This window comes from Halichoerus grypus, chromosome 5 (genome assembly GCF_964656455.1).
Source record: "Halichoerus grypus chromosome 5, mHalGry1.hap1.1, whole genome shotgun sequence".
NCBI lineage: Eukaryota > Metazoa > Chordata > Mammalia > Carnivora > Phocidae > Halichoerus > Halichoerus grypus.
This window is the reverse complement of record NC_135716.1, coordinates 178,528,161-178,540,730: the sequence shown is the minus strand read 5'-3', so window position 1 is coordinate 178,540,730 and position 12,570 is coordinate 178,528,161. Positions and strand designations below refer to the sequence as shown.

At 55.7% G+C, this 12,570-nt stretch overlaps 1 protein-coding gene across 1 annotated transcript in view; it reads left to right on the top strand.

The window, feature by feature from the left end:
- The window catches only part of TNFRSF8 (TNF receptor superfamily member 8), a 32,366-nt gene extending 20,039 nt beyond the window's left edge, over positions 1–12,327 (top strand). Inside the window, exons 10-12 of the mRNA XM_036069603.2 lie at positions 4,046–4,071; positions 6,442–6,649; positions 10,251–12,327. Coding sequence (XP_035925496.2) covers positions 4,046–4,071; positions 6,442–6,649; positions 10,251–10,495 — 479 coding nt within the window. The 3' untranslated portion in view covers positions 10,496–12,327. The remainder of the gene's footprint in view (positions 1–4,045; positions 4,072–6,441; positions 6,650–10,250) is intronic.
- Positions 12,328–12,570: the final 243 nt, after the last annotated feature.

Below are 12,570 nucleotides of genomic sequence, written 5' to 3'. Positions count from 1 at the left end.
CATTCCACCACCGACTTGGTGGGCATCCCTCCCCTTGCCTGGTGCGTCCTCATGGAGACTGGAGTCAGGTCGTGCTTCTTTGGTGGCGGGCAGATGCCAGGAGTGACACTGAGCTTCTCTGGTGGCAGCCGTCCCGCCAGGTTCCAGCCGGTCGGTCCCTTTCCTGGCGTGGCCGGCTTGGAGCACTTGGCGTGAGCGCTCCCTGCCAGGCCGCTCCTGCACGAGGCTGTTCTTTTCTCCTTGGCAAGCAGTAAGCACTTTTGGGGGAGGTACTGCGAAGCTCTGTGAATAACCAGTTCCTCATCACACTTTCTTCTTCCTCTCTATTTATATCTGCATGGACTGGTGGCTTTCTATTTTATTCTCTTGCCATCGTTATTCTGATGTTCAGATTCAGTCCTTGAAGCTGGCCCCGGTGTCCTTCTGTCCCATCCTTCCTTGTTCTGAGCACTTCTTTAAGACGATCCCAACTTACCTGGTACTTCCCTGCCCTCACCCTGGAATCAGCGGCATCTCCCAGGAGCCGAGATCTGAATTAGGGGTGCCCGTTGCCAAAGCCTGGCTGAGCCTCTGTGCCAGACTCCTTCCTCAGGTCTGTTCCGCTTCCCATGGCAGCCAGGCCCCCAGGCCAGATGGGGGCCGGGACTGAAAGGGGAGAGAGACTGGGAAGGACAGGACCGCAGCATCGGTGTCAGAACTCACGGGCTCGGCTGGAGTGGCCCTCACGGCAGCCCCTGGGAGAACATGTACTTGTCCTGGGGGGGCCACCGATGCCTCGTGTGTCCCTGGACTCATGTCCTTGGGTGCCGGACACGTTTACGAGAAGATCTCATAGTTACTCCCCAAAGTGAGGAAACCAATAAATGAAGACAGTGGACTGAAGCCACATTTTTAGGGGAAGCGCACTTAGGAAATCTGATCTCTGTACTCAGCACGATTTGTTCTGGGTCATTAGCAAAGTACACATGTGGGTTGTGAGGCAGCTGCAGGCAGACATTGGTGCCTCTGGATTCTGCCTTTTCGCCTTTATGTTGTTTTATGCTCGTTGCCAAGAGTCGGTATCAAATGCTGGTTTTCTCTTTGGTGTGATGAGCGCGGCGCCACGTTAATGTCCTGGGAACCCCGGCATGCTAGGCAGCCTCCTGGGCACTGTCCCTTTTTCACATTTAAATTTTTAAAAAATTTTCAACAGACTTCAATTTTTAGAACCATTTTAGATTTGTAGAATATTTGAAAAGATAGTTCAGAGAGTTCCCGTGTACCTCACACCCAGTTTCCTCCATTGTTTACAGCTTACGTTGGTGAATTTGTCATGATGAATAAGGCAATTCCATTAACTAAAGCCCATACTCTGTTTAGATTTACTTAGGTGTTTGTTTTTTTTTAATAAGAGACTCTTTTTTTAAAAATTTATTTATTAGAGAGAGAGTGAAAGAAAGCTCCAGTGGGGGTTGGGGGAGGGGCAGAGAGAGAGGGACAAGCAGATTCCCCACTGAGCAGGGAGCCCAACGTGGGGCTCGATCCAAGGACCCTGGGATCATGACCTGAGCCGAAGGCAGATGCTTAACCGACTGAGCCACCCAGGCGCCCCTGGGTTTACTTAGTTTTAGCCAATGTATTTTTTTACTGTTCCAGGCTTCCACCCAGGATACCACGTTACATTGAGTTGTCATGTCTGCTTGGGCTCCTCTGGACTTTTCTGACTTTCCTGTTTTTGATGACCTTGGCAGCGCTGGCCAGTTATGTGCAGGATGCCCCTCTATTGGAATTTGGCTAATATTTTCCTCCTAATGAAAGTGGGGTTGCAGGTTTGGGGGAGGAAGACCACATGGGCACAGGCTTGTTCTCATCACATCATATCAAGGCACGTGCTCTCAGTGTGACTGATCACTGGGTACCTTCACGTTTCGGGTCTCATTTAGTCTTCATAAAAACCCTCCAAATTTGGCATGCTGTGTCCCATTTTCCAGATATGAGGACTAAGGCTGGGAAGGTGGAGTGATGTTGTGTTGGGGGTTCCCTGCCAGGAAGCCCTCTGCTTCAAGACTGCTAAGCTGCCTCATTGTTTGGCATCTGGCTTGTTTTCAGTTTTTTGGTTATTGCACACAGCCTTGTTGTATTCTCTTGGGTTATTTCCTGAGGGTGTGTCCGTAAAGAGGGATTACTGGGTCAAAGGGTGTGAGGTTTTCACTGCCAGATGGCTCTTGAGAAACATGGAACCAGTTCACAGGGCATGAGCCGCTGTGTTCCTTTTTACCCACATCCTCTCCAAGACTGAGTTTTATCACTTTTATTTTATTTTATTTTATCTTGTTACTTTGTCGCACTCGTTCCCCTGCCCCGCCACCCAAACCACAGCTGGCTGTTTGCAAAAGTCAACATTACTCTCAAAGGACAAAAATTAGGCTTCACTGACATCATTTAAAAGAACGTGCCTCAGGCCAGAGAGCATTTCCCCAAGCGGTAGCTTGGGTAACAGACAGTGGCCACCCAGCGGGAATGAGCTGTGGCCTTCCAAGGTGACCACTCTGCTGGGAAGAGCAGTTACCAGATGAAGGAAACTTTAACATTTGTTAAATCAAGGCTCCAGATGGGGTGCCTGGGGGGCTCTGTTGGTCAAGCATCCAACTCTTGATTTCAGCTCAGGTCATGATCTCAGGGTGTGAGATCGAGCCCCGTGTCAGGCTCTGTGCTGGGCGTGGAGCCTGCTTGAGACTCTGTCTCCCCCTCATCCCCAGCCCCAGCCCCTGTGCTCACTCACTCTCTCTCTCTCTCTCTAAAAAAATAAAAATAAAAAAAGAAGAGGAAAGAATCCAGAATTGTGTCATTTTATACGTGTTCTTTTTTTGACCGTCAATCTGGTTCATTTCCTCTTTAGACACTTTTTACATGCTGATAGTCACTTAGGAGGCACGTGTAAGTGTTTCCCCGAACTGACCTAGTGTCTACACAGCACGTTCCAACCACCTGTCTTGTTTGTAGTATCACAGTTGGTTGGCCTCCAGTGAGTGTTTCAGCTAGGATTCAGGGCTGGTGGTTCCCAGAGCTGCTGATGTCAGAATGTTCTGGAGATGACTTAGCTCGCTGGCATTTTCAGAGCAGATTTCTCTGGTCAGGTACGCACACCTAACAGCAGCATATTCCAAGTCTCTGAGAGGGCCTCCTCAGGACTCCTCAAGGGCTGTGTGTCCCCAGACGACGGTCAACGCTGGGAGTTGATTTGCCCAGTGTAGACCAGATGCCTGGGTGCCATCTTCGGCTTTCTCAGATGGCCAGTGGGCAATGGTTAAATGTCACCACATGCTTGGCTATGACCTGGCCCCGTATTTGATATGAGAGAAGTGCTGGTGTGGAGGGTAGGGGTTTGGGATGAGAAGATAAAGTTGCGCCCTAAGAATCAGGCAGCACCTCCTGAGTCCCGCAGAGGAGATGGCAGGTGGTAGGATGATGACGAGCAGCTGTCCTCCTCGTGGGTGGTCACACGGGCTCTTTCAGGCGCGTCTAGTAGAAAACCGAACTCCCACCAAAGGCCTCCAGGGTTGATTGGCTCTGGGTGTGTCCAGCGCAGGGTTCAGCAGAGGTCCTCAGGATCGGTCACCTGCTCTCACCCAGCCTTGAGGTCCTCCGTGTGAGCTTTGCATGGTGCTCCGGGGAGTTCTGGGCTCTCTAGACCCTGGGCTACAAAGCCACAGACCAGCTTCTGAGCCCGCAGAAGCCTCCGCCTGGGCGCCAGCTGGGGCATGTGCTTCTCCTGAACCTCTCCTGTGCCTGTGTGGGGTCGGGGGGCTGGGGAAGGAGCCCGGTGCCCTGACTGGCTTAGCAGTTGGGGGAGAGGTGGTTCCCGGTTCTCCCGCAGCCACTAACCAGGCGAGGGCTGGCGAGTGAGCCTCTGTGTCCGGGCGTGGGCGTGGGTTCTGAAACCATTCACTCTTGTCCAGCCTGAGGGCCGGACAAGTGTCAGCTGCCACCCATACATCGGTTGGGGCAGGACCAGGCAGCTGCCAGGTTCTCCTTGGTGAAGTCACTACTCTTTTTCTTTCTGCAGATTCCAGGCCCTGGAGGAACCCGACAGTAAGTAGCCCTTCCTTGCCCCACCTCCCCGGCTTTGTGCCCCTAAAATCGGACTCCTTTGCTAACAGATCCGCTGGTTCTGAGAACTGCTGGTGGGTCATTCCCCTCCCCCAGTGACCAGGGTGTGGGCTCCCCCTGCAAGTTCAGGCTGAGTCTGCCCCATGTGGGGTGCTCTGAGCACAGTGGGGCCTCTGCCAGGCCCTGGCCGGCGATGGGGAGCCACAACCCCTCAGCAGTCTCTGGCTCCTGGCTCATCCTGCTGGGGACTTCCAGAAGGGCCTGGCAGACCGTGGATTTGGTTTTGGCTACTTCGGGTGCCAGGTGGGGTCATTTCCCTTTTCTCCTTCACTCCGCTGTGGTTCTCATTCTCACAGCCGGGATGACAAATTCATAGCACGACTCTTTGAAAACTTAGCCATCACGGGGTGAGGGGTTGGGGGCGGGGGGGAGGCGCCTGGGTGGCTCAGTGGGTGAAGTGTCCGACTCTTGATTTCAGCTCATATCATGATCTCAGGGTCATGAGATCAATCCCCACCTCGGGCTCAGCGCTGAGCGTGGAGCCTGCTCCAGATTCTTTCTCTGTCTCTCCCTCTGCCCCTCCCCCCCTGCTCACGCTTGCTCTCTCTTTCTAAAAAAAAAAAAGTGAAAACTTAGCCATCCCGTATGGAGCACTTACCATGAGCCAGGCACCTTGCTTTGTGCTTCTCAGAGTTATCGTGGGTAGTCCTGACAGCACTCAGAGGTTGGTACTGTCGTCCATTTTACAAAAGAAGAAACCCAGGCACAGACAGGAGAGGTGGGTCCACAATTGGAAAGTAGATCAGCGAACCCTGGTTTGACTTGAACCCTGGTTTGTGTGGCTTCAAAGCTGGTACCCTGAACTCTTGCCCTGCGCTGGAAGGATCTCTTCACCTGTCTTTTCCAAAGAGCTTGCTGTGTGCAGGTGCTGGGCCAGGGGCTTTGCAAACATTACCCTGAACCTACAGTTACCGGGGAGGGGGCCCAGACACCTGGCCCTCACCGGGCTGGGCCTGGCACCCTGCTCTGCGCCCAGCCTCCAGGAGCAGCCTCGGGGCGGGGGGGCAGGGGTGAGAGAAGGGACGTTGCCCTCCGGGGCTGAGGGACGGGGCAGGACAAAGCACTCCATATGGCTGTGTCTCAGCTGTGTATGGTTCACCCAATTTTTTTTTTTTTCCATTTATCAATTTTTCCGTGACTTTCTTTTAACTCAAAATATTCATAGATGGAGAAAGGTTTCCATCCTTTAATTTTTTAATATAACAGACAGAACCACAATATGAGTTCAGTTTCAAATTATGGGAGGTCACATTCAAATATGCTTGGGTCAGATAAGTGGCTGTTACAATACCAGGAAATTTCATGAAAAAGGCATTTAATGATTTGTGAGATAAACATTTTTTGGCCATGGGAATGAGTGTTTTCACTGTAACTTGTTTAAAATGCCGTCTTTTGGACTTCAGATGATTATAAAAGGATAATCAGGATTGTGTAGATAGACTTTGTGAATCACTCGAACTCATTCCATTTGGAATGGAGTTCCAAAGGCTGGAGGTACATAGTATGCGTTAGAACATTTCATGAGACTTTTTTTTTTTTTAAGATTTTTTTTATTTGTTTGACAGAGAGAGAGCAAGTAAGAGAGGGAACACAAGCAGGGGGAGTGGGAGAGGGAGAAGCAGGCTTCCCGCCGAGCAGGGAGCCCAATGCGGGGCTCGATCCCAGGACCCCGGGATCATGACCTGAGCCGAAGGCAGACACTAAATGGACTGAGCCACCCAGGCACCCCTTCATGAGACCTTTATACTTACCTATAGAAGTCAAAAACGAAACCACCATTTTCCTGAAGATATAGCTATTTTTAGAATACATTAGTGTCATCATACCCGATAACTGTCCCGGGAGGTCAGGGCTGGGGAGTTGGGGTGGGTCTGGAGTGCACGCTTACCCACAGGGGCTTATAAGCATGGATTCCAGAGCGAGGTGCCAGGGTGCAAGTGCTGGCCCACACACTTACTTGAGCAAGTTACTTGACTTCTCTGTGTCTCAGTTTCCTGGTCTGTAAAATGGGGAGGGTGCTGATATTAGCCACCTTAGAGGGTGGTTGTGCGGATTCGCAAGCACTGTATGGGATTTTGGCTCCTGTCGTTATTTGGTACAAGTTAAAAGCAACAGGACTTCTGAAACTCAACCCAGGGCATCAGGCTCTCAAAGCCGAGAAGCCGTGGGTGGTGTGTGGCAGCTTTAAGGCAGAGAGGGAGACTCACTGGAGTCTACAGAGGTGAAGAAACAGGGGCTTCCCAGGGCCGCTGGGGGCACCCTCCATCAACTCCACACCCTCTGTGCCCACAGCAGCTGAAGAGTATATCGGTGGTGGAGTCAGGCATGGAAGAGCTGAGGTTAATGAGCCCCCCGCCTGTGGAGACCTCCCCCAGTGGGGCAGCCTGCCTAGAGAGCATGCGGCTGCTGGAAGCCAGCCCACCCGCTGCCGGGAGCCCCTCATCCCCCAGGGACCTTCCTGAGCCCCGGGTGACCTCAGAGCATACCAACAACAGGATTGGTGAGTCTGCCGATTTGGAGGGTCCTGGTGTGGTCAGGGCTGAGGGGGCAGGGGGAGCTGGGCACTGGACCCTGGGCCCCCGACGGGAGCCAGAGACCTTGGGGCAGGAAGGCCCAGCGAGGAAGAGGCGTGGGTTCTCCTGCTGGCCCTTGTAAGTAGGAGCAGCTTTTTGTGGAAGAGTTAAAGCTTGTTCCGTCTCGGTAGCCCAATTTAAATTTCTGGAAAATTGGTGTAGTTGTGATTCGGCCCTCACAGGGCCATTGCAAGCATTTGTGAAGTTGTCTGGGTGGGTGGGGGTGAAGGTGGGGGAGAGGGGCTCCCCCTTCCCCGGGGCCTGCCAACCTTGAAGTGGGATGTGAACGCTGCCCCCACCCCCAGCAAAGAGCCCCTTGCTGGGACAGGAGGAGACATGCCAGTGACAATAAGACCAGCCACTTGTCTGGGCGGAAGTCTTTTCTTGTCACGTGGCCTTCTGAGGACAGTGTCTGCCTCCCGTTTTCACACCCGGGGCAACGGCACTGTGAGGTAGGTGCAGGGAGATGTTCCCTGTCACATAGCTGCGGGGTGGCAGAGCAGGGACTCGGCCTCACCCCGTGCCCGCGGGGCTCTGAACCCCTTGGCTTGCCCTCACCGGCGCGGGCCTCAGCAGACGCACTGAGGCCAGCCCTTCCTGAACTGCCGCCGCCCTCCGCCTCAGGCAGATCTTCCGCTTTGGCCTCCCAAGGGTCTCCCTGCCTTCTCTCCCGCTTCTCTCCACCCTTGCACACCAGAGTGTCTCCACCAATATACAAGCCTTTCCCATCTGCACCCCTACTTCATCCCTCCTGGGGGTGGGGGTCCCTGTCACTGTCAGGATGAATTCCAGGATTCTTATTCTGGAGTTCAGACTGGTCACTGGTCACGAGCTGCCTCCTCCCCCCAGACTCACCTGCCTCCTGACCCCTCTGGCCTACTTCACCCACCCACTGGCAGTTTCCAGAGTTGACAGAGCCCTCCCTCCCTTTGGAGCTTCTCTGTGGGAGCTGCTTCCTCACCTGGGACAGCCAACTCCCCCTTTGAATCTAGTCAATTCCTGATGTCCTGAGGCCACTGCTTATTTGCCTCCTCCTCCAGGAAGTCTTCCTGGCCCTCTCCACTCTCCTGTCTGGACCAAATGCCCCTCTGCTGTGCTCCCTCAGACCCTGGGCCTCCATACCCAGTATCCTCAGCCCCCAGCAGTATGACTGTATTTGCGGCCTCCCCACCTCCTCGCCCCCACCTGGCTGTGAGCTCCCTGAGGGCAGGGCCTTAGTGAGCTGCATCTCTGTCTTCTCTGGAGGGTTAGCTATTGCTGGGTTAATACCAGAGAGGCGTTTGTAATTGTCCTGCACGTTTCTGTAGCAGGCATTGCTGGAGAGAACTCTCTGGGGCAGGGTCTTTAATAGGAAACCAGAACTTTTGGCATTGTAGCTTTTAGCACGTTTTATTTAAAAAGAGTGTTATTTGGGGCAGTACCACCAAAGCATCTCCTTTAAATTTCCTAAGAAGTCCTAACTTGAACGTTTGGGTCTGTGCTGAGTGCAGTGCCCGGAACTGCGGGGGCAGGTGGAGGGAGGTACTGGGCTCCCAGGATGGCTGGGGTGCGGCCTGTGAGCCTCGCTGGGAAGCAGGGTGTTGGGAGAGGGGGCCTTGGAGGTTCGCTCAGGAGCCTTTTGTCCTTCTGACACCATCCCAGGGGGCACCCCCTGCCCCACTGAACCTGTCTAGTACCCCAGGGGGACCAAACTGCAGCCTGAGCTCTATCCCTCTGCCCCTGGGCACCAGGCAGGGGGAGCCCTTTCACCTCCCACCCCACCAAGATAACTTCCCTGGATTCTAGAGCTCTGGGTGGGTAGAAGGTTCAAGCAGCTCCTGAAAGACCCTCCTTTCCCCTCCCAGCTTGTGGCAGGGGCGGGGGGAAGGGCAGCCCTGTGATGAGGGATAGAGTCGGAGCAATCAGGACCCTCGGAGGTGAGGGAGGGATAGCCTGGCCCCTGGCTTTGGCTTCTTCAGACAAACCCACCTCCATTTCTCTCCCACCCTGCTCCGTATGCCTCAGCTTCTCCTCTAGTCCTGTCTGGCTGCTCTGTGCCCTGTCTCGCTCCCCAGGGTCCCCTCTCTTTCACCACCTCTGGCTCCCACCTCTTCCTAGCCCATCTGCTCAGGCTCCCAGGGCAAAGGGCCTGCAGGCCTTGGTGGAGGGTGTGTGGCTGGGGCCTGGGGCCCTGCTCTCTCTTTTGGGGTGTGTGAGGGGCTTGCCACACTTGTAGCTTTCCTCTAGTCCTCGCTGCTATTTTGAACACTTCCCTTTTTCCTGGAGGTGTTAAAAACCAAAACAGAAGAGCCAGCATTATGCAATTGGGTGGCGGGTGCAGGGCCCCCAAGGATCTTTTGGGTGTTTCTAAATCAGAGGGGTATAACTGGGTGACCCAGAGAGGTAGGGGTCCCCAGCGCCCTGCTCCACCCTAGCTTTCAAGTTCCCTCTTGAGCGTCCTCATTCAGACTCCAGAGAGAGTCCCAGGGCCAAGCTGCTGGGAGCTTGGGACCCTGCCCCGAGCTAAAGGCCATCAGAAGCTGGGCTGAGTGAAGGCCAGGCTCCTCACTTCCCAGCTTCTTGGGCAGCTTACTTAACTCCCCTGAGCCTCTGAAGCGCCCCCTCCCACCCCCATCCCCACAGCAGATGGTGGTGAGGACTGCAGGGGGTCCTGCCTCTAAGGGGCTGCGCTGCCGATTCATCCAAGCAACACACAAGCAGTCCTACTATGCGCAGGTCACGGCCCAGCCGTGAAGGCCTCAGGCGGGAGATCGGCCATAAGTAACAAACACTGAAATATGGCCCTGAGCGAAGAATCACAGGCTGGTGTTCGTTATTAACAGGGCTGGGGTTCTTAGACTGTGATCAACTGTCTGGATTTACCTGAACTGAAAAGGTCCACAGGCCACAGGACCTTCACTACAACAACCAGGAGCAGCCCAGGCGAGCCGGAACACGTTGGTCACCCCAGGTTTCTGATGTAGGCACGCGGACAGGAGTGGAAAGGGCAGCTAGTCGGGTGGGAGTTTCTGCCGAGATTTCTACTAACTGCCTGGCGACTTTGGGCCGGTCATTTAACCTTTCAGGGCTTTAGGTTCTTTGTATCTGTCCACGGGGACAAGAGTAGACTGTCTACCGTGCGGCAGTGGTGTGAGGACTCAGGGGTCGTGTGGAAGGTTCTGGACGGTGGCCAGCACGTCCGCTGCTCACTGGGGCTGCAGTCCCTCCCTTCTCTGCCCCAGGCTCGCTTTCTCTCCCAACGCTGGGCTCTCCTTCCCTACCCCATCCCCACCTAAATGCTGAGAAGATCATGAGCCTCTCCCACAAGGGAGCCAGTCCTGGCATGCAGTTTCTAGCTGTTTTATGTCCTTTGAGCCTCAGGACACCTGTGAGGTTGATGGGGCTGGCTGTGCGTCAGAGAGATTGTGTCATCTGCCTGAAGCCACACAGTGGGAGAGACAGAGTTGGAGCTTAGACCCTCCTCTGCCTCCTCACCCTGTCCAGCTAGGGCTCCGGTCCCCTCACTTCACCCATCCTTTTGCCTTGCAGAGAAGATCTACATCATGAAGGCTGACACAGTGATTGTGGGGACCGTGAGGACCGAGGTGCCTGAGGGCCGGGGCCTGGTGGGGCCGACGGGTCCTGAGTTCGAGGAGGATCTGGAAGTGGACCATGCCCCCCACTTCCCAGAGCAGGAGACAGAGCCTCCTCTGGGCAGCTGCGGGGATGTCATGTTCTCAGTAGAAGAGGAAGGAAAGGAGGCCCCCTTGCCCATGACCGTCTCCGAGAAATGAAGCCTGGCCTGGGTTGGGGCTGAGAGGGCAGTGGGGTGCCCCCCCGGGAGGCCAGGGTGGCCCTGGTGGCACCAGGCTGGTGGCAGAGGCCCTGTGTGGCCTGGACTGAGGTTCCAGCATCCAGGGGTAGAGCAGCCTGGAGCAAGGGGGTTCTGGTGGTCTCTAGTTGCATCCCCTCCGACCACTGCCCCCCAGCTCAGACCCTCGGGGAGCCTGGGCTTGTGCAGGAGAGACAACCTAGGGGCTGGATCTGAATGGCAGTGTTTGTTGGAACAGCGGACAGACAGCAGAGACTGGGCACCTTGTCTCCTGCCAGTGCTGGGAAGATGCCCCCAGGGCCCTGAGCATCACACCGCTGGGGCCGGGGCTCACTTGGGGCGGAGGCATCCCCCTGTGCCTTCTACTCTCACATGGACCTTGCCGCCATGCCAGCAGCCCCCAGTTACTGTAACGTGGCCCCCTGTGGGCACTGAGCCAGCGCCTGCCATGGTCGCTCCTGAGTCAAAAGGGACGTCAAGGGGTGGGGCGTCGTCGGCTGGCCCCATCTTGGCAACAGCCGGCGCACGGCGCTCTGTGCCCTGTGTCCGGGTGAATGCCCAGCCTGGCCCCCAGCCCTGCCAGGGCTCGAGTGAGACCCTCCTGGTGCTGCCAGCCCTCCCCTATTCTGTAGCCCTCATGGTGGGCTGGAGGCCTGGGGTCCCTGACTGGTCTCACAAGGTCCCCACCAGTCCCCTCCGTGGGAGGCATCTTAGGACCCAGAGGTCTGCAGACGCTCAGCAGCTGTAGCGCCCCGCCCCCGCGGGAGACCCTCCCCAGCCAGCTGCCGCCTGGAGAAGGGCCTGCTGAAGGGGAGCCCTGGGCCCTTCCTGGGTCCTTGCCTGCTCCGTGGGCACCTCTGCTCTGTCCCGGGGACATGCGCCTTCCCCACACCTGCCACACCCACGGAGCCCAGTGGCCCCCGCCCTGCCCTCGCGCTCCAGCCCCCAGCACCCGTGGCTGGGATACGGATGTAGGAAAGCAACACCATTTCGCCCAGACATCCTGCCTTATTCTGGATTCTCAGAAAAGCAAGTAGTCCAGTCTGGACTTGAGGACTTTTGCATTTCACGCTAAGGAGTAAAGCTGTCCCGACTTGGGTCTGCAGGCCGGCTCTCCCCAGGGCTTTCAGACTCATGTAAACAAACCAGGGGCCTTGGAGAGGGACGTGTGGGCAGATGACAGGGCTGCCCACAGCTCAGGCTGTTCAGTCTCGGCTGCCTGGAGGCCCCTGGAATTACCCACTGGAGGCCAGGCCTAGGAAAGCTGCTATTTACCCGCCAGCCTGCTCACTCTCTGGAGGAAGTTGGGGCTGTGTCAGGAATCACAAGGTAGTTTCTGAAATTACTCAGATGTTTGGGGGAAAGGTGGAGAGGCTAGGACACCGAGAGGGACTCACCCTGGAACCTGAAGACGTTGCCATGTAGTGGACAGTATTTGCCTGGATGTCTCCTGTGGGGACAGCGCGGGCACGCCACGCCTGGAACTCCGGCTGGAAGGGGCCCGAAGACGTCCCACCCCGCTGAGCAGGGCACTGGCAGTCTTGGCTTGAAGATATGGACCGCATGTTGGACGAAATGAAGCACTCCCTTGCCCAAAGTCCCTTCACAAAACCTCTGATCATCTGAAACCTTTGATCCTCAGAAAATTTGTAAGGTCACTTAAAAATAACCAATTGTAAGTTTCAGGAAACGATCTTTGAGATTGAATATTTGAGAATGTCTGAGCAGGAATGGTCTGGGCAATCTCTCTCCCCCCAGAATAGCAGGTTCCTCTTCATCCCCCTACCGAGGCGGCCAGCTTCTATGCTCTGTGTGCTGTGTCGAGGTGAGTGCCCAGCCTGGCCCCCAGCCCTGCCGGGGCTCGAGTGAGACCCTTCTGGTGCTGCCAGCCCTCCCCTATTCTGTAGCCCCCACAGTGGGCCTCGGGTCAACTGACTTGTCTCACAAGGTCCCCACCAGTCCCCTCTGTGGGAGGCATCTTGGGACCCAGAGGTCTGCAGATGCTCTGTGCAGGGAGCCTGCTACCTGCTGGGGCAA